Here is a 20,297-nt window from a genome sequence, read left to right on the forward strand (position 1 = left end):
AGATAAGGAAGCCTAGCAATCAGAGGGGATCCCTCTGGTGCAGAGTTAATAAAGAGCCACACTTAATCCCCACTGTAGAATTAACCACCTCTGTCAGCTCTGCTGCTGCTAACAAAGGTCATTGCTCCAAAATCTATGGCCATTAAAGGTGCAGTCCACGATTCTGGTAGAAATATGTACATATTTATTTGATATTTGATATTTACAGATATATAACAGCCAATCAAACAACCCGAGCCACTTTGTTTGCACACACTGGATGGACAGCTATAGGAACACTGTCTGAATTTGTCAAAGAGTGTCATGGATTCAAAATCAAAGACTTCATCTAATGTATCACAGCACATTCTACCACCACAGCATTACCCGGCACATAGAAAACCCCCACACAAAGCCACGCAGCAGCACAGACACACAGTGTGGTACAGTGTGGGCCATGACTGAACATGACAGACTAGAGCAGCTCACAGCTAGCCTCAGCAAACCTAGCATAGCACAACACTGGACATGACAAAACATGACAGCGTGTGACAGAAACATGACAGGACACAAATGTGCCAGCAAGACACCATTGGTTCTCAAGGTCGCTGAGTCAATTCTCGAGGAGTGTGGATGTACCTCCTTCAAGATCAAATGATCCAACTCCTTGTAATTCACATTTACACGTTACAGCGTAGAGCAGAGTGTTACATCACGGAACATGACAGCACAAGAATAGCTAAAATGGGGCATATGCTGCCACATACTCATCTAAACACACCACCATCTCACTGACAGGGCAGGACACGATAAAGCACAGCTTGTGTTTGTGTGTGTGTGTGTGGGTGTGTGTGTGTGTGTGCGTGTGCGTGCGTGTGTGTTTCCCTGCTTGTGTGAGATGGATTTAGTCTGATCTCATTGCTCAATCCCAGGGTCTGTCTGGTTGTGTGTGTGTGTGTGTGTGTGTCTGTGTGTGTGTGTGCGCGCGCTCATATCCACCTGGCCATAAGAGGCTGATTAGACAGACACAGCTTGTTATTGATGACTGATTCAGGTCTCCACTCCCACGGTACACCATGGCAGTTAGAGCCACTTAAACCGTAAAGCTCAGCAGTGGCCAATTATTGTTGTTATCATTGTGTGTTCTTATTTGTATGTGTGTGCAGCTTTTACATCATCCTATTTATCTTTTCTCTCTCTCTCTCTCTCTTCACTGCACCCTCTTAAAAGTGCAGCAGCATTAGCTCAGTGGTTTAAGGTCAGCATGTAACAAACATCAGTAGGAAAAAAAATATAAAAGCATTCTGTTTTTTCTCCTCCCTGGCCTGGCTGTCCTGAGAGTGGTACTTTAAAATGGAGTCCCATCGCCCCTGCTGAACACCATGACTCATCATTTTTTCCCCCCACATGCTCTTAAATTAGGGCACACGCTTCACTGGCAGGCAGAGATGGATCTGCAGAGGCTTTTTTTTCCCCTTTTCTTAAACTCCACGTCGATGTTCTCCTCTGAGAACATCTTCTTTTTCAACATTTTCCCATTCGAAATGCTGGAAAAAACGATCTCATGAAAGAGATTATGGTCTGTGGTTGTCATGGGGATTAACTCAGCTGCACTGCATGGTGTTTAATGAGGGAGGAGACTATCAGAGACTCATTATGAGTTTTAATGAGTGGTTTAGAATTTAGGAGGATACTTCTTCTCACACTCCTTTTCTGACAGTGGTGGCTTTAAACCAGTTAACTTTAATTGGACAGAAGCCCACAGAGAAAAGAAGACATGAGACAAGAGAACTCCTTAGAGTTTAATTATCGGTTTTGAATATGTGTGCTTATGTGCGTGTGTGTGTGTTTGTGTGTGTGTGTGTGGGGGTGTATCTGGGTTTGTTTCGTGCATCCATATATACTGTATATGTATATTTGACGAGTTATGCAACTCACTGAAACATTTACTACTGGTTTTCGTTCTTCCGACACAAAGTCTAACTCCCCTTCAGCTCCGAATGCAATCGCCTGTGAGAGAGGCTGAGGGGCAGCCAACCTATCAGCCGCTCATCCGTAATGAATGGAAGAGGCACAAAAAGAGTTATCTCCTGCTGTCACTCGGTGAGGTTAATGAAGGAATAATAAAAGCCTCCGCTCTGCACACGCCGAAGGAGTGTCATTCCCCCTTCATTATTCCTGGGGCTGTTTCAGAACAGATAGGAACACTGAATGCAGCCTGTCTGCAGCCGCGTGAAGCAGGGAGGCTTTAGAGAGGGAGGGACACGTGGCACCAGTCACAGCTGTTTGCTTCTCCAAAGCAAGGCAGAGTGAAAGCTAATAATGTTGACTAAAAATAGGGGTTCTTGGATCTAACTCTTGGCCAGGTACAATTAAGTCAACAGTAATACAATGTGAGTCTATCTCCCGACTACGTACAAGGCATAGGAAGGCATAGCACACATGGGATGATTGAAAAAACAAGGTTAAAAATATACAGTGCATGTGGAACACCGATAAAAGAAATGAATAGGGGAAATAGGGAAATGGCACACACATGCTTGCATACACACACACACACACACACACACACACACACACACACACACACACACACACATATACATATATATACACACACAGAGGAACCCATCTAAACACACTCACATGTTGTATTTTGTAGGCTCCGTCATTGGGGACCGTGATGGGAGTGTACCTGCCATGTCTGCAGAACATCCTGGGTGTCATCCTCTTCCTCAGGATGACCTGGCTGGTTGGCATCGGAGGAGTCTTTGGCACCTTCGTCATCGTCACCATGTGCTGCTCAACGGTCAGTTAGCACAACATGGACAAAGACACAAACACGCACACACACACACACACACACACACAGAGCGAGCGAGAGAGAGAGAGAAAGAGACAGAGGAATATAAACATAACTAAATGCACAATTTCGATCCCTTTAACCCACAGCCATATCATAAGCCACCCACAATCCCTCAAGATTCAACTCTGCAGTGCCCTGTGAAGTATGCACTCTGCTTCTTTTACAACCCTGCAGTTTGTGCAAGTCAAGACACAGATCCTCTTTGTCAGGAAATAAGTGTTTTTTATTAATATACCAGACCTCAAAGCACCCCTGCAGATATTGTTGTTGTTCCTCTTCTGCCTCGCTTTGCTTTTAATTCTTCTCCATCTCTTTTTTCTCCTTCCAACATCCCCTTCCTCTCTCTTTCTCTCTTACCCCCACCCCCCCTTCCACAGTGCATTTGAGTTAAACTGAAAAAGAATATTTAATAGTTGTTGTGATATTTATGTCCTGCGGAGATAAAGAGGATTGCTGTCCCATTTGGAGCTGTCTTTAGGCAGTAGTGACAGTGTGACAGTGCGTCACAGCTAGCATTTCAGTACCATGGACAGCAGCCACCACAAAGCCTCTGCTTGATTTCCATCGCCCCCCCCCCCCCCCCCCCCCTCCTTTCAAAGCTTCTGAACAATGTGCCAACTGAATGACTCTCCCATATTCATTCCTCCCTTTTTCTCATTCTCTCTTTGTGCGTTTGTTCTATAGAGTCTGGTCTTCTGCCCTTAGAGTGCCACTTCCACATTAATTCTGTTTCATATCAGAAATCCATCCCACTGCTATAAATCCTACTTAATTCCCCCAGCACCGAGCTGACCTCACCCAAAGCTTTGGCGTGCATTTCAAATTCATCCACTCAAAACTGCAAAAATAATAGTGTGATGTTGTACTTTCAGAGATGGATGTACAAATACAAAGATCCATAAATCTGTAGAGCTTCGATGAATAAAGTCGTCTGTTATTTGTTTTAGCCAGCTTTCATGCATTTATTTTTTAGTCAGCAGTTTACTCACTTTATAAGAAGGCTATATGACATGATATGCATGACATAATACATCGTAATACATCATAATACTTCCTGTTACCCGTCCAAAGTTGTAATGCTTATTAATGCTAATAACATTCATATTTAAGCAATTTCACACGAGTGAAAGGGGTTGGTACAGAATATCCCCACAGCTGTGTTTCGGACGTAGGCAGTAACTTCCAGATATTATGGTGCAGCAGCTATCTGTGACATTGTATACTTTTTTGTATTGCAGGCACGTCATCCAAACTGTTTTATGTTGTTATTCACAAGTGGTGGTTCCCCGCGTCATGTTTGAATTTGTACGGTTTGTTACATGAACACTTCGATCTCAAAAATTCGACATCTGCGCGGATTGAACATTATTGAAATTGGAAAGCGAGTTAATACGTGTCCGTGTTCAAATATGTGGCGTGTCAGTGGATGTTTAATTTTGCTCTAGACATCTGAAGCACTAAGGAATTCAGAACGGGAGCATTCTAGGAAGCTAACTGTGCCATACAATCTTACCTGTTCAGGATGGGCTAGCTGTTTGTTTTTCTCGAAGAATGTGACTGGCCATGATAGTGCGCAGCATTGATGTACATGCTCGACTCTCAAACAGACAGCCTATGGTTCTCTGAAAAAGCCCTGCAGGTGACCTTTTAATGTTAACTGATATCTCTCTTCTTCTAGACCTTGTTGACTGCAATCTCAATGAGTGCTATTGCCACAAATGGAGTCGTGCCGGGTAAGTGTACCGTATGTGTGACAGCTAGGCTGTTTATTCCTGTACACCCTCAGAGGGAAAGTCTCAGGCTGCATTGCTGTCCGATTGTTCTTTCCAGACTGTTAGCTTCGTATCTCCCAGATGAGACTGGTGGTGTTGCGGTCTTTTGAGGCCTGCTTTCACTGATGTAGAGCTGGTGTGCTAACCTTGGGCATGGTCCCTCCCCTACATCCTCATATATGGTCCCTTTGGAAAGTACCACTGACAATACATTAGTAAATACATTCTGGCCCGGGAATACAACATTGCTACAATTACTTTTTTGATCTATTGCTATTGCTATTTCTACGACTATTGCTGATCTGTTGAGACACATCTGTTCAGTTACAACAAAAATGCCATGGCATACTTTTAAAAATGAACAGGAAAGGTCTGTTATGCATCTGAACCTAAGCCTTATATTCTAGTTAAGGTAGCCTAGCCTAGCCTAATCATCATCACTACAAGGCAGAAACTGGTAGAAACACTGCGTTGACTGGTACTGGTAGATTCTTTATCCAATGCTAAACACTTCTGTCCATGTGTGACTTTTAGCTGGAGGCTCCTACTACATGATCTCTCGTTCACTGGGCCCTGAGTTTGGGGGCGCTGTTGGGATCTGCTTCTACCTGGGCACCACCTTTGCCGGAGCCATGTACATCCTGGGCTGCATCGAGATTCTGCTGGTAAACACAATTGGCTGCGCACCCGATAAAGTGGTTTCATCACACTGATTGATTCATAGCTTAACCAATGGATGACACATAGCTTTTGACACATAACCCTGTTTCTTTTCTCTTCTCATTCTCCTTCCCTTTTTCTTCAACACCTCCCTCAATCCCTGCCACACTTTCTTCCCTTTCCTGCTTTGCTTTTCTGTCTCTCACTCTCTCCCTCTACCTAACACACACACTGTCTTTGCTCCCACTCCTCTTGTCTCCCTCTGCAGATATACATAGTGCCAGCGGCGGCCATCTTTAAGATAGAGGGTTTGGAGGGCCCCGAGGCTGAGGCAGCCCTGCTGAACAACATGCGCGTGTACGGCACCATCGTCCTCACCCTCATGTGTACTGTGGTGTTCGTCGGTGTGAAATACGTCAACAAGCTCGCCCTCCTCTTCCTGGCCTGCGTCATTTTCTCCATCCTAGCTGTTTACGCGGGAGTCATCAAGTCCGCTTTTGACCCTCCCTATTTCCCGTAGGTGTTTTGTCACTGGATTGTAATAATCAGCACATCAACGCTGCTGATCAAAAGCGGTTGTTGTTGGTAAATTATCTTCTGAGCTAAAGTGTGACACATTTCACAGCCCTGTCTTTATTCTCCCGCAGACTATGTGTGTTGGGAAACCGGTCTCTACTGTCAAAGGGGTTTGATGTATGTGCCAAGACCATCGAGCTGGGCAATGGCACTGTCACTACCAAGCTCTGGAAGATGTTCTGTGACTCTGAGTTCCTGAATGCCACCTGTGATGAGTACTTTACCAACAACAACGTCTCCGAGATCAATGGCATCCCAGGGGTCACCAGCGGAATCCTTGCAGGTAAGAGAATGGATTCTTAATCCAGTATTCCTAAGGAGGAACTTTCTAGCTTAAATTCACATAGCCACTAAGTAACCAAAGATCAAACTTCTGACTTTCCATGCATGACACATTAAATCCACTTCACTATAGTTACTTCCTTTGCAACACTAAACACAAAGAGCGTTCTAAGTCATGAATAAGACACGATTCATACAAATTATATTGATTGTTCCTGTTAAGATCATAATGCACACTTCAGTAATGTGTCACAGTACATTAATAATCAATGTTTTCTTTACCCTGTATGTTTTTCCTCATGGCACATTTATCTATGTCCATTTGATCATAACTCTCCCTTCTACAGACAATATGTTTGGTACTTACCTGGAGAAGGGTGACATCGTTGAAAAGCGCGGGGTTCCTTCATATTCTGACCCCGACTCTCTCATGACCAACATCAACCGTTACGTGCAGGCGGACATCTCCACTTTCTGGGCCATGCTGGTCGGCATCTACTTCCCCTCCGTCACAGGTCAGTACAGGCACCAGGGGTCGTAGGTCAGCACAGGCACCAGGGGTCACAGGTCAGCACAGGCACTAGGGCACTCATTATGGAATGATGATTATGATGATGACGATGACGATGATGATGACGATGATGGTGAAATGTCATCATAGTGCTGGTATAATGTTTTTCTGCAAATAAATCTGAAGTGTAGTCCTACAGCTCTATAAGGTATGAGAGTTCACTTTCCATACACTGTTAGACATTTCCTCTAAAAGCTACAGTAAGTTGCTGCCTGCTATTGGCCAGTAACATAGAGTAGTTATTTTCTAGTATTTCATTGGCAGAGAATTTACAATAACGAGAAGCCTGCTGTAAAAAAAAAAGTTTTACATTATCTCCAGGAAATTACCAGAATAATGGCAACAGTAAATCACTGTTATACGTGTCCTTACTTGTACTTGTAATACTTGACTGTTTTTAAATCTACATTAGAGATAAGCCTACTGTAAAAACAAAAAAAACAGCAATTTCACCCTGGAAGTAATTGACCAGTAAATTACTGTACTATTGTTTTAGAATGATCTGCTGTAAAATAAAGAATGTTATTTGCATAGCACACTTTAAAATACAAAGAAGTCTCAAGGTGCTCTACATCAGGGGTCGCCAACCCATCGATTATTATTATATAGTATATATATTTTTAAAGTGTCTTCTGAAATGTTTTCTTACGGACTTCGGAAGACCACTGTCAGAAAATATCTTTGCCTGATTCATGAATGCCTGAAAATGGGTTCTTATGGCTCTCAGCTGTGCTCCCCAGAATGAGGATTATTCAATTGAACATGCATTCTCTGCACCTGGATTTTTCATACAGAAACGCCCCGCCAGCATTTTAAATCCGAGGATGTCTGAAGAGTTGATGTGAACATTATCACCAACGATTTCTCACAAATTCAGCCCTTCCCACTTAATGCCCCTTCTAAAGCAGCTTGCACACTGCCCCGACAAATGCCAACATTCTCCAACAAACGCCAACAAACACCAACAGTTGGGTCAGTGTGCACCAGCAGTTGGTGTTTGTTGGTCATTGTCAGGTACTGTTGGAAGAGTTCAACATGTTCAGTGAGATCTTGTAAAGTTGCAGAATGTCTGGCCAATGTAGAGAGATTTCTATCATTCTGACAGCTCGTTACCTTGAAAACTAGGCTCAACTCGTGCATAACATCTTCAAGCTCTCTTGGATGTTGTAGTAATGTTGGTTATCAGCCTGTTTGTTAAAAAAAAAACAATATCCTAAGTCTATTTATAGTTTACATTATGTATTAGCTTACCCAAACCAACGTTTTCGAGACAGATATTTGTCTATTTTAACTTCTACGAATCGTTTAACACTGCAACGTGTTTCTAAATATTAATGTTAATGTTTACGGTGACACATTACATGGGTACGTTTGTGCTTATGTTAGTTATCGGCCACTCCCACTTCGTTCAAATTACCTCGTTGGTTTTCTAAATATTAATATGCACGCAGCCTGCTTTTACATACTGTCGTATTAAAAGTTGTGGCACCCTCTGAGGCTGCATGATAATTTTCTCTGTCTTCACCAAAAAAGATCACAGTGGTATATTATTCATTTTATAGTTAACACTGAGTACTGGGGTGTTTTCCAGACAAAGACATTAAGTGTAGCAGTATTTCATTGTGTGAAATGAAATAAAATGTAAAAAATAGGCTGTGCAAATATTTAGGCACCCTAATCATTTTAATAGTCTACATGGTTTAAGCAACCACAACAATAACAAAAAAGTAATAGAAGTGCTAAAGTCAGACCGAAAATAGGACAATATAAAATTGCAATAAATAATACATTTAATTTAAAATAATGAATAAAGATCATAATGATTTTGAAGAAAATGTGTTTACCATATTAAAGTGCCAATAAGACTATTGTAATAGACAGAAGGGCTGGAGCTCCAACCATTACACTTGGAGTGGCTCTTTCTCAGTGAACTCAGCTCAGGCACATGGCAGTTGTTGAGTTGCGATCTCAGTTTTTTTAGTTTACTACACAACTTACGTTGTAAGACCGGAGCGGAGTGTGTTTTTTCACTGTTCAACAAATGCCTTAGGCGAGTCGTGGCCCCTTTTTTGTGTCCATACAATTCAGCTATTCAGCACATGGTTGGTCATTTCACATTTGAGGCTGAACTTTAAAAATAACCACACCAATCAAACTTACATTTTTCAAGTAAATACTTCTTGTAAAATCCATTCTGTCCAATGCATTTGCAATTGCAATTGGAGCACATCAGTTAACCTTTTTTGTAAAATTCTTTGTAATCCTTGCTCTTTGTCTTTGGAATACAATTTCCCATAACTGAAATTTTGCAAAGCAGTTTTACTATAATATACTATATCACAGTTAATATACTAAATCACAAATGGCTTACAGTGTATTCAATATTAATATAACAAATTTCGTTTGAAGTGAGACAATGCAGTCATTTTCAAATGTGTGTCTGTATGTTTAGTTATGGTTATAATTCTAATTTCCAATGCTGTTTGTGTGTGTGTGTGTGTGTGCATGTGTGCGTGTGTGTGTGTTTGGAGTGAGGCTAGATAAGAATGAGAATGAGTGTACAGGCAGACATGTGCAAGATGGAGGGAGAAAGACAAACAGATAGTGTTATGGAGTGTGTTGAGCTTGTGGTCTTGAACAAACTGCTGCTCCTCTGTGGGCTGTAGCTTCTGTTTGCTTTTCCTCACTTGACTGGCCCAAACACTCTGGGCAGAAGTGATGACAGCGTGGAAATGTAGAGCTGTGAGGTGAAATGAAGTGAACAGATTCTGCCAGCACCACATCAGCAGAAAGCACAGGATTACACCGTACTACACAACCTCACAACCTCTGTGCCTCCCTTTCGTTCTCTCTCTTTCTCTATCTCTCTCTCTCTCTCTCTCTTTCTCTTTCACACACACACACACACAAACACACACACACACACACATGCACACACACACACACACACACACACACACACACACACACACACGCACACACACACACACACACACACACACACACACACACACACACACACTCATCTGTATTTAAACAAACATACTCAAACATATTTGCTGTATATCCTTACTTACACAATGTGAAAGGATTATGGCCCACTCAATATTATGTTACTGCCAAAAGGTTATTCAGAGAAAATGCTTGGATTTTAAGTATGAACGATTGGCGACTGTAGCATAATGTATGGTGCATGTTTTCACAAGTCCAAATCAGGACCTGTTTGTTTTTTTCACGCTTAATGTTGCATGATACAGTATTCTGGTCACGATGCATTGATTTAGACTTGCTCTAAGGTCAGTGTTTCTGGATCTGTTTCACTCACCCAAGGGGGTTATCGAAAGATTTATTGACCACACTCAACCTATTATGACAGAGTATTTAACAAAGCCATGGTGTATTACCCCCCACCCCCCTCTATCGATCGATCTACCTATCTCTCTGTCTATCTATTTATATCTCTCTCTCTCTCTCTCTCTCTCTTCTGTCTCTCTCTGTATCTCTCTGTGTCCTGTCTGGCCTACTGATACATGAGGATCTTTCCCTAACATAAGAAATGGCTGTTTTCTCTTCCTTCTCGTTCATGCAGAATTACATTACACTGTATTGCATTGTACACCTGTGAATGTCTCAATTGTCTCAAACAGGTATCATGGCTGGTTCCAACCGCTCTGGTGACCTGAAGGATGCTCAGAAGTCTATCCCTATTGGCACAATCAGTGCCATCATCACCACCTCCTTCATCTGTATCCTTTACATTTTTTGGAGCCACTGGAACAGTTTACATCGATAGTTTTGGGACGCCACTGTTTTTGAATGAGCATTCATAGCCAGTTTATAATCTGTAAACTATGGCCTCATGTTGTCAGTCCTTGACCCCATGAATTAGACATCTCCGCTGTGATTTTGTTCGGGGCCTGTGTGGAGGGGATTGTGCTCAGAGACAAGTGAGTTGATTATAGAATTTGATTCAAATTTAAACATTTGTACATTGCAGAGCTCAGCTCTGTTTCATTTCTTCACATAGGTAAGCTAGTCCATTGCAGGCAACAATGCTTATCTATGCTAACAGTAAGTTGACCATGCATATACCAACACATGTGTTTGATAAGGCAGTGACTAGCCACCTCTCTGTGATTACAGGTTTGGTGAAGGTGTCAATGGGAATCTTGTCATTGGCACGTTAGCCTGGCCAAATCCATGGGTGATCGTGATTGGCTCCTTTTTCTCCACCTGTGGGGCTGGGCTTCAGAGTCTTACAGGAGCGCCACGCCTGATGCAGGCCATAGCACGAGATGGCATCATACCCTTCCTCAGGGTTAGTATATGTCTATTTGTGTGTGTGTGTGTTTGTGTGTGAATGTGTGTGTGTGTCTGTGTGTGTGTGTCTGTGTGTGTGTGTGTGTGTGTGTGTGTGTGTGTGTGTGTTTGTGTGTGTGTGTGTGTGTGTGTGTGTGTGAAAGAGAGAAGAAAGAAAGAAATCATACTTAATAAGGGCAAAAATGTATGCATATGTCATTGTTTGTGTGCTTTTGCCAGCTCAGGTTACACCACCTCACTGTTGGAGCATCAAGGTGACAATTGTGTGTGTGCAAAAGTGCGGGCACTGAACCTGAATACTTTAGCCGTGCCCCACTGACAGCTTTGTTGTTGTGCTGCAGGTGTTTGGCCATGGCAAGGCCAACGGCGAGCCCACCTGGGCCCTGCTCCTCACCGGCTGCATCTGTGAGATCGGCATCCTCATCGCCTCTCTGGATGCCGTGGCTCCTATTCTCTCCATGTGAGTCACTGCAGCATTAAATAGGGCCTTTGATTGTGGCTCATGTTTATCTGTGTTGGCCTACTTTTACTTGACCTGACACAAGCACCAAATGCTTAGGGAAAGGGTCTGACGACCACTGAACTCATTGATCATTGATCGCATTTGTATTTGGAAATGTACACAATGCTGTGTCGCAAGATGCTATGCTGAGTTGTAGGGTGAGTTGTCATGGTGACGTAAGACAGCTTGTATTGTAGTTTTGGTAAAAAAAAAAAATGAATCATCCTTAACATTTTCAGAACAGTTCAGTGCATTTCTTGAAATAATTCTTTCAAACAGCACTTTACATGTAATTACCTGCAAAAGCCTGTAACGTGCTCAAAATCCTTAGTTTATGCCTCAAAAGTCCTTGTGACATTGTTTACAAACAAGACCGTCAAAATGCTTAGTCATGTTGTCAATGTAAAAGTAAACTCTAGAAGCGTACCAAAGTTGAATTTGACTGTCTATCGCTCTCTAACAATGTCTGATCATTATCACCTGTGTCAAACTAACTGAATACTATTTTGTATAAGTTAATTGTTATCCATGTCACTAATTTCAACACAAGTTTCCAAGTGGTTGTATACCGTAAAAATGCCCTTGACTGACATAGAAAATAACCTGAAAGTAACTGGACAGTACCCCTAATGCTCATAGACTTTGAAACTCCATTCAAAAAGAACCTCTGTATTGGCTAATGTAGTGACGGAAAGAATAGATGTCACTAACGGTAATCAACATCTTTTTGAGGCCAAAAAAAAACATTCCCTGATGGTGTTGACGGTGTGACAAGTTTTTTTTACTGACCCGAATGACTACACACAGTAATTTGGCATGATGTCCCTTACAAACCCTCTCACACTCTAAGGGCCGAGATCATTGTAGATGATTCCCAGGAGGGTAAAGTTTTGTGACCGAGCACATTGTTTACTGGCATAGTGGCAAATCTGCTACTGTATATGTCCCCTATGCTGGCCTAGTGCATCAACTCTGGCTCACTGACCCATGACATTTTAGACACATTTCCTGCATTTTGGACATTCACTTAAGCCTTAACATCAAGTAAAACCCCATATCGCCAGATTCTGTCCAATACACAGCCCTAGTATTAATAGTGTTATGCTTTGTTTGAAATATACTTTGTGGACATAAGTATAAGTAAGCTTTTTAGAGTATTACTTAAAAACCAACTCTTGCCATTAGTGGAGTAAGCTTTACATATGCCTACATTGGAATTACAATGTGCAGTCTTCACAGACAGAATAAAAGAAAAGATCATAAAAAAATGATAAAGATCATAACATTCACTAAAGACATTATACTAAAAACATTAAAGCATTATACATACAGGAGAACGTGTTGATGTGCAGAGTAAGCTACAGTCATCTGCATTTCTGGTTATCAGATTAATGCCTTTAGTTTGTGTTCAGCACAATGATAGAAATGTCCATAGTTGGAAAACATATCTCTAGATAAGAGCTGACCCGTGGTGTTTGGTTTGGACACTCTTTGCCCTCACTGCAGCTATCTCTGCCTATACATGTGCGTGTTATCTCTCATTATCTGACTGTCGATGCAGAGTGTCAGTGACCTCAGACATAGGCCTTGGTGTGTCTGGGGCTCGATGTGTGTTCACATATGCATGCTTGTGTAAGTAGTGCAATGTTGTTGCTAATAGTACATCATCATTTGCGGTTCATGTGGTATGATTATGATCTTTGAGTGCATTCTATGTTTATGATTCAGTCCCTTTCTTGCTTCACCTTGTCTGTGTGGTTACAGCTTTTTTGTTCAGCTGTTATTCTGCCTCACTTTGAAGTCTCATTGTATAAAATAATTTGCTCAAAGAATAAATATAAATCTCTGTTTAAATAATTGTGTGTGTGTGTGTGTGTGTGTGTGTGTGTGTGTGTGTGTGTGTGTGTGTGTGTGTGTGTGTGTGTGTGTGCGTGTCTGTGTGTGTGTGTGTGTATGTGTGTGTGTGTGTGTGTGTGTGTGTCTGTGTGTGTGTGTGTGTGCGTGTCTGTGTGTGTGTGTGTATGTGTGTGTGTGTGTGTGTGTGTGTGTCTGTGTGTGTGTGTGTGTGTGTGTGTGTGTGTGTGTGTGTGCGTGTGTGTGTGTGTGTGTGTGTGTGTGTGTGCCCGCAGGTTTTTCCTGATGTGCTACATGTTTGTGAATCTGGCCTGTGCTCTGCAGACCCTCCTAAGGACGCCCAACTGGAGGCCACGCTTCAAGTTCTATCACTGGTCTGGCACTCACTCACTCTCAATCAAATCACAACACTGTCATCGTCAGAGTGGCCCTGCATGCTCTCCCCTGCCTGTGTTGTGCTAGTACTCAGACCCAGCTCATTAGGGAGCTTGTTATACTGATGAAGTGCATATTGCACGGAGCAGCTATTGATTTTCATGTTTAAGAATACCTCCACCGTGGTCTAATAAGATTTGTATTTACATAGACCATTGCTAATATGTAAGTCACAGCGTCGCACAAACAGTGAATCCCTTCACTGTTCAATCAGTAAATAGTTGGTCCAGACTGGAATTTAGCTTGAAGGTTTAATTTGCTTTTATAGGTGATTCCTCTCTCTCTTTCTCTTCTTCTCTCTCTTTCTGCAGGGCTCTGTCATTCCTCGGTATGAGTTTGTGTCTGACGCTTATGTTCCTCTGCTCTTGGTACTATGCCATAGTTGCCATGGTGATTGCTGGATGCATCTACAAATATATTGAGTTCTGTGGGTAAGTGGCCTCATAGTAGACCTCAAAGATTTTCCATCGCACTAAATCTCTGTGTTTTAACAAACTGAGTCGTGTTTTTCAGTTCACCTGAACGGCATTGTTAAAGTGAAAATGTCAGCTTTGTATTTGATTGAGCTCTGAGTGGTGAGGCACTCTTGATGTTGTGTCATGATGTTTCTGATGAGACTGTCATCAGGAGCTGAGTGCTCTCAAACTGTCAGAACAGCCAGTGCCATTGAGAGGGACAAATATAGTGATGTTGATTTGAGAAAATATCTGTGAAATGGTATTGTGAGCGTGAAGTTGTTTTACCCTGCATGGTTGGTTTGACCGAAGAGGGTAGGCATTTGGATTCTGTCTCATGGTGCATAGCTAATCCAACTATCTTAGTACTACAGTGTATTTATGGTATCTGCAGTCATAGCTAATCCAACTATCTATGGTACTGCAGTCTATCTATGGCATCTGCAGTCATAGCTAATCCAACTATCTATGGTACTGCAGTCTATCTATGGCATCTGCAGTCATAGCTAATCCAACTATCTATGGTGCTGCAGTCATAGCAGCTCTAACTCAGCAGTGTGACGATGAGGAACACTATTATCATTGTGTTATTAGTCCACTGTGGTCATGTGATAGTTTGTCATGTAGTTCTGTGCTTGTGCCACTGATGGTGCTGGCGCTGTGGTCCTGGTGAGTGTCTTGTCATGTCCATGTGTTCTCTTACAGGGCAGAGAAAGAGTGGGGTGATGGGATACGTGGTATCTCCCTGAGTGCTGCCCGCTTTGCACTGATGCGGCTGGAGGAGGGACCTCCACACACCAAGAACTGGAGGTGACTGTATATTACACTTTAATACTGAAAAATATCTGTTCTCATCATGTGCTCCATACTAATTCCATGCTGGAGTGATGATTCTTATAGCTATCCGTTGCCAACTCTCTGTAGTGCTGAAAAACATGCTGCGTTATGACCTGTCTCTTTCACTGTGGATGTCCAGCTTACCTCCATGTTCCGGTATGTTTACCCCAGGCCACAGATACTGGTGCTGGTTGGTGTGGACGCAGAGCAGAATGTGGAACAGCCTCGTTTGCTCTCCCTTACCAACCAGCTGAAGGCAGGGAAGGGTCTGACCATTGTTGGCACATCGGTTGAGGGCACTTACCTGAACAACCACCTCCAGGCTCAGAAGGCCGAGCAGGTGAGAGCCAAGCTGAGTGCTAACTGGCAATCATCGGGGATGCCCTTTCACTCTTGTATTGTCCACATTAGCCCCAGTTGGCAGAAAATGATGAAAGAGTGAATGGAGATTCATTTCAGATAAAGGCCCCCAAGTGCCTACTTGCCTGCCAAATTTGAGAGTACGCCTATGGATATTGTGTTATCAATCACACTTGTTAAATTGTCTCCAAGAGCAAATTTCAATTGAATTAAATGACACTGAACCTCACTTTAATTGAATGTGGCTCCCTCTTCTCCTCTCTGCCCTCCCTCTCTCTGCCTCTCTTTCGCTCTGTCTCTGTCTCACAGTCCTTGAAGAAACTAATGGAGAGTGAGAAGTTGAAGGGCTTCTATCAGGTGACGATCTCCTCCAACCTGCGTGATGCCACTTCCCACCTGATCCAGGCCAGTGGGCTGGGTGGCCTGCGTCACAACACTGTGCTGGTCAGCTGGCCTCGCAACTGGAAAATGGCCGAGGAGCATCAGCGCATGAAGAACTTCATTGGTAAGACAAGGGTCCTGTAGAAGTGGGAGAAGGGGATAGAACCACTGTTTGCTGTTATTAATAGTGCAAGGTTCTGCATTATGGCCTGATTGGATGATTGTAGCTATATGTTACGTGTAGATCACAAGTGCATTTGTTCATTAACTCATCTTTATCCCTCTCTTTCTGTGTGTGTGTGTGTGTTACAGAGATTGTCAGGGAGACTACCGCAGGTCAAATGGCTCTTTTAGTTCCCAAGAACATCTCAGCTTACCCATCCAATGGAGAGCGCTTTACAGAGGGCCACATTGATGTTTGGTGGATTGTGCATGATGGAGGCATGCTGATGCTGTTGCCATTCCTTCTCCGGCAACACAAGGTAGCATCTCCAAGAATTTATTTGAGCAGTTCTTCATGACTTTTTCTCAGTTTTCACTTGGTGATAAAGCTGCAGCAAGCAATACTTTTTAGTCATCTCGGCTCTTCAGTTAGCTACGAAAAGGGAACCAAATTAGTAAACTTCCAATCAGAACTGACATCTGCAACCTCCCAGTTATTTTGCATTGGAGGGGACTTCTATAGTGACTACGTCTTGAAAAATGCTAACATCACTCACAGCTTCAGTCTATATCTAGTGAGACAAATAATTGGTTGTAATTTGGTTGACTGATTGATTGGTTTGATTGATCGACTGGCAGGTGTGGAGGAAGTGCAAGATGCGCATCTTTACCGTGGCCCAGATGGACGACAACAGCATCCAGATGAAGAAGGACCTTCTTACCTTCCTGTACCACCTCCGTCTGGACGCTGAGGTGGAGGTCGTGGAATTGGTGAGGATCAGCTTCAGCCCCCGACCCCCATCCTCTGGGGTCACTCCCCTTCAGTTCAGCCCCCGACCCCCATCCTCTGGGGTCACTCCCCTTCAGTTCAGCCCCCGACCCCCATCCTCTGGGGTCACTCCCCCTCAGTGCTCCTTATCCCCAGGCATGTTTGTTAACCACCATTTGTTCTCCGCCCACAGCAAGACAGCGACATCGCCGCCTACACCTATGAGAAGACCCTGGTGATGGAGCAGAGGTCACAGATCCTCAAGGAGATGCACCTCACTAAGAACGAGCGTGAGAGAGAGGTATACTAGAGATAACAAAAAATAATCAAAACACCCTCCTTATCTTAACTGATGTGGACCAGTTTTTTGCAAACACAACAGTTAAATTTTACAACTCAAAAGCATGAATTGATGTTAGATCGTGGATGAGTGGAGCGTAACGACTGAAACTGAAAAGTAAAAGTGAGGCAGGCAATGGCAGACTGTTCAGGTCATTTCCACTTTAATTGCACGAGTCTCTTTCAACAGATCCAGAGCATCACAGACGTGTCCCGTGGCTCCATACGCCGGAAGCACCCCACCACCCTCAGGAGCCAGCAGAGCACCGGCGAGGAACCCGCCTCAGCCAGCGGCGAGGGGAAGCCGGAGGAGGAGGTACTGCCTCTGCTCTCACCCGTCCGCCCCCTTCCTCTATGTGTGTCTCTCTCTGGTCCATGTGCTTTGGCTCGTCTCACGCCAGCTCTCCGGCTGTTTCGCGCAGGTGGCTCCTATCGCTGAGACGGAAAGGGACAGCAGTATCTCACCCTTGCTTCCTTGCTTGTGCTGTCTCTTTCACTTTTGAGCTGTCTCTATCACTCCATCTATATTTGTTTTGTTTTGTCTCTCTCTCTCTCTCTCTCTCTCTATCTCTCTCTTTCTCCATGTACCCACAGATCAGCTTTGAACCCCTCCATCTTTCTCATTTCTCATTTCGCTTTCTTCTCTTTTTCTCTTTTTCCCATTCCGTAATTTTTTTTCTGCATGTTCTTATGACAGTGGGATTGACGGCATGTTCTTTCCTTCCTTCCGGTCCCCCTTGCTCTCTCGCTATTGTGCCTCTCTCAGTCTTTCCGTGTCTACCGTACTCGACAGGTGCAGCTCCTCCAGGGTAAGAACGCCACCCCCACCCCCACGTCCCCAACCTCCCCCAACGCGCCCACCCCGGGCACCCCCGGGGAGGAGGTGCAGATGACATGGACGATTGACGGGGAAAAGAACAAGAACCCGGCCGCGGCCACTCCAGACAATATCAAGGATATGTTCAACATGAAACCGTGAGTCTTCTTCAAATCCCCTGTAAACAATAGTTATGTTACTCAATAAATGATAGACTGAGGCGGTAAATAAGTAGCAAAATCAAGGATACAACCAAACCATTTTTGTAGATATCTTTAGTCTTCTTAAGGACACTGGGTATTTTTCTTGCAAGCCTGCAATGAACACTCTTATCACAGATCATTACTTTTAATGTACCAATAAAATACAAAGTCTCACAAAGGAGCATGTATTCAGGAGGATACTTAAGAGTAAAGGAGATTTGACTACATGCATCAGATTGCATTACCCGCTGTGAGCACCAGGAGAGAAATCAGCAGGCCAACAGAAATATGAGTTGCAGGTGGTTATGAGTGCTGTGTAAAAACCTGTGCGTTTTGTTACCATTCTCTCCCACCCATGCAACAGTGAGTGGGAGAATCTGTGAGTATCTTGTTATGTTCTTGCTCATGCTTTCCATTTTGCATGTTTGACTTTTTTTATAGTCATTTCTTTCCTCATTTGTTCTCTGTAAGAGTAAGCATCAAGGACACTGTAATTGGCTTCAAATGGGATGTAAATTTAATGTAGCGATGATTTTGTGGAGGAGTTTCTCTCACTTCCACATCATTTTTTCATCAAGAGCTTTTTTTCTGAACCCTCCCACTGGCAGTTTAAATAAGCCTGTGGATGTTTAAGTAACAAAAGACATATCAGTGGTGTTTCTTTCAGCGTCAAGCATTTGGAAACTACAACACTTTTCAAAAGCTGTGCTTTGTGACTGCTGGTTTTCCGTAAAGCGCTTCACTCCCTTTTTGTCTTTTTCTCACTGCCAGGAACCAGACCAATGTTAGACGCATGCACCACGCACAGAAGCTCAATGAGGTCATTGTGAAGAAGTCCCAGGAGGCTAAGCTTGTCCTCTTGAATATGCCTGGACCCCCGAAGAACCGTATGGGAGATGAGAACTGTATCCTTTCTGTGAAATATGATTACGATTATTTTACCCTGTATGAGCTAAAGAAAATCCAGAAATCCTATGGCTCTGCAAGAATTCCCACAGGCATGGCTCCAAAATCTGACATGATGCTATTGGATTAGAAAAAGATTTTTGATTTGGAATCCATTAGGATAAATGTCTGATTGCTCTCTATGTTGTTGAAGTGTATGTTATATATTTTGCCACAAGTATATGTATTTTTTATTTTTTTTTACATTTTACATACAAATGCATTGAATATAGACAGCAACTAGAGTTGTTGAAATAACTCATTTGATGCAGTTATTCCGATGATTTAAATCATGGTATGATAGGGTTCCATAACTCAATATCTCTCTCAGATATGGAATTCCTGGAGGTCCTGACAGAGGGTCTCAATCGGGTCCTCCTTGTGCGTGGTGGTGGACGTGAGGTGATCACCATTTACTCCTGAGAGGCTGATCGCGTTTCCCCAAGCCCCCACCCCCCTCACCACCTCAGCCCTCATCTCTGCAATGGACTTTACCCAAGTAAACTCCACATCCAGATCCAGCACCTGTAATATAAAGACCTCACGTCCTACCATGAGCAATACTCTACCCACATATCAAATCATGTTGCACTACATCGTCAGGTAAACTCCCTATCACACATCCGCTCAACATGTACCTACACTCCTCTTGCACTGCAACCAGTGTCTCCCTCTCGCACTCTGTATCTCCTTCTCTCTTTCTCTTCACGGATCTCTTACTTTTTAAAGAAACAAAAGAGCTGTAATTTGTTATTCTCTTAGTGGTCAGAGTACTCAACATTTCTTGTGTTAGCTGTGTTTTGTCCCCTCTGTAGACGGGTGGTTTGCCTGAGAGGGTTTTGCTCATTCGCTCCTCATCACTGGGGAGGCACTGTATCCCAAAGACTGATCAAACCTAACCAAACGCTCTTCTTTATCTCTCTCTCTTCATCTCTCTCTTTATCTCTCTCACTCTCTCTCTGTATCCTCTGAAGAACAACTGAATAGCTTTTCACTGCTAATGTGTACTATTAGGCTACGTGGACATTTCTTGTATACTATTTTCACGAGACGTTCATGAATTCATTACGTGTTTGTGAAATTTTTCTCAAAGTTACTGAATGGAGGTGAGAGAAATGTATGTATGATCATGATGTCTTCCAATGGAGGCCTGAGGTCCTAGGAGCACAGGCCTATCACAGACTGACTATTAGAGAATATAGTGTGGATTTG

General features: G+C 43.2%; 1 protein-coding gene across 1 annotated transcript in view; it reads left to right on the forward strand.

The window, feature by feature from the left end:
• The window catches only part of slc12a5b (solute carrier family 12 member 5b), a gene marked incomplete at both ends in the record, with an annotated part of 55,091 nt that extends 35,583 nt beyond the window's left edge, over positions 1-19,508 (forward strand). The window contains 23 exons of the mRNA XM_080854283.1: positions 2,642-2,788; positions 4,524-4,578; positions 5,152-5,282; positions 5,546-5,793; positions 5,925-6,136; positions 6,483-6,650; positions 10,354-10,452; positions 10,596-10,653; positions 10,850-11,024; positions 11,368-11,486; positions 13,658-13,756; positions 14,129-14,248; positions 14,978-15,082; positions 15,281-15,449; positions 15,779-15,974; positions 16,163-16,332; positions 16,652-16,783; positions 16,975-17,082; positions 17,311-17,436; positions 17,914-18,095; positions 18,505-18,519; positions 18,912-19,045; positions 19,417-19,508. Coding sequence (XP_080710409.1) covers positions 2,642-2,788; positions 4,524-4,578; positions 5,152-5,282; positions 5,546-5,793; positions 5,925-6,136; positions 6,483-6,650; positions 10,354-10,452; positions 10,596-10,653; positions 10,850-11,024; positions 11,368-11,486; positions 13,658-13,756; positions 14,129-14,248; positions 14,978-15,082; positions 15,281-15,449; positions 15,779-15,974; positions 16,163-16,332; positions 16,652-16,783; positions 16,975-17,082; positions 17,311-17,436; positions 17,914-18,095; positions 18,505-18,519; positions 18,912-19,045; positions 19,417-19,508 — 3,060 coding nt within the window. The remainder of the gene's footprint in view (positions 1-2,641; positions 2,789-4,523; positions 4,579-5,151; positions 5,283-5,545; positions 5,794-5,924; positions 6,137-6,482; positions 6,651-10,353; positions 10,453-10,595; positions 10,654-10,849; positions 11,025-11,367; positions 11,487-13,657; positions 13,757-14,128; positions 14,249-14,977; positions 15,083-15,280; positions 15,450-15,778; positions 15,975-16,162; positions 16,333-16,651; positions 16,784-16,974; positions 17,083-17,310; positions 17,437-17,913; positions 18,096-18,504; positions 18,520-18,911; positions 19,046-19,416) is intronic.
• Between the last annotated feature and the right edge of the window lie 789 nt (positions 19,509-20,297).

This window comes from Sprattus sprattus, assembly GCF_963457725.1.
Source record: "Sprattus sprattus genome assembly, chromosome: 16".
Classification (NCBI taxonomy): domain Eukaryota; kingdom Metazoa; phylum Chordata; class Actinopteri; order Clupeiformes; family Clupeidae; genus Sprattus; species Sprattus sprattus.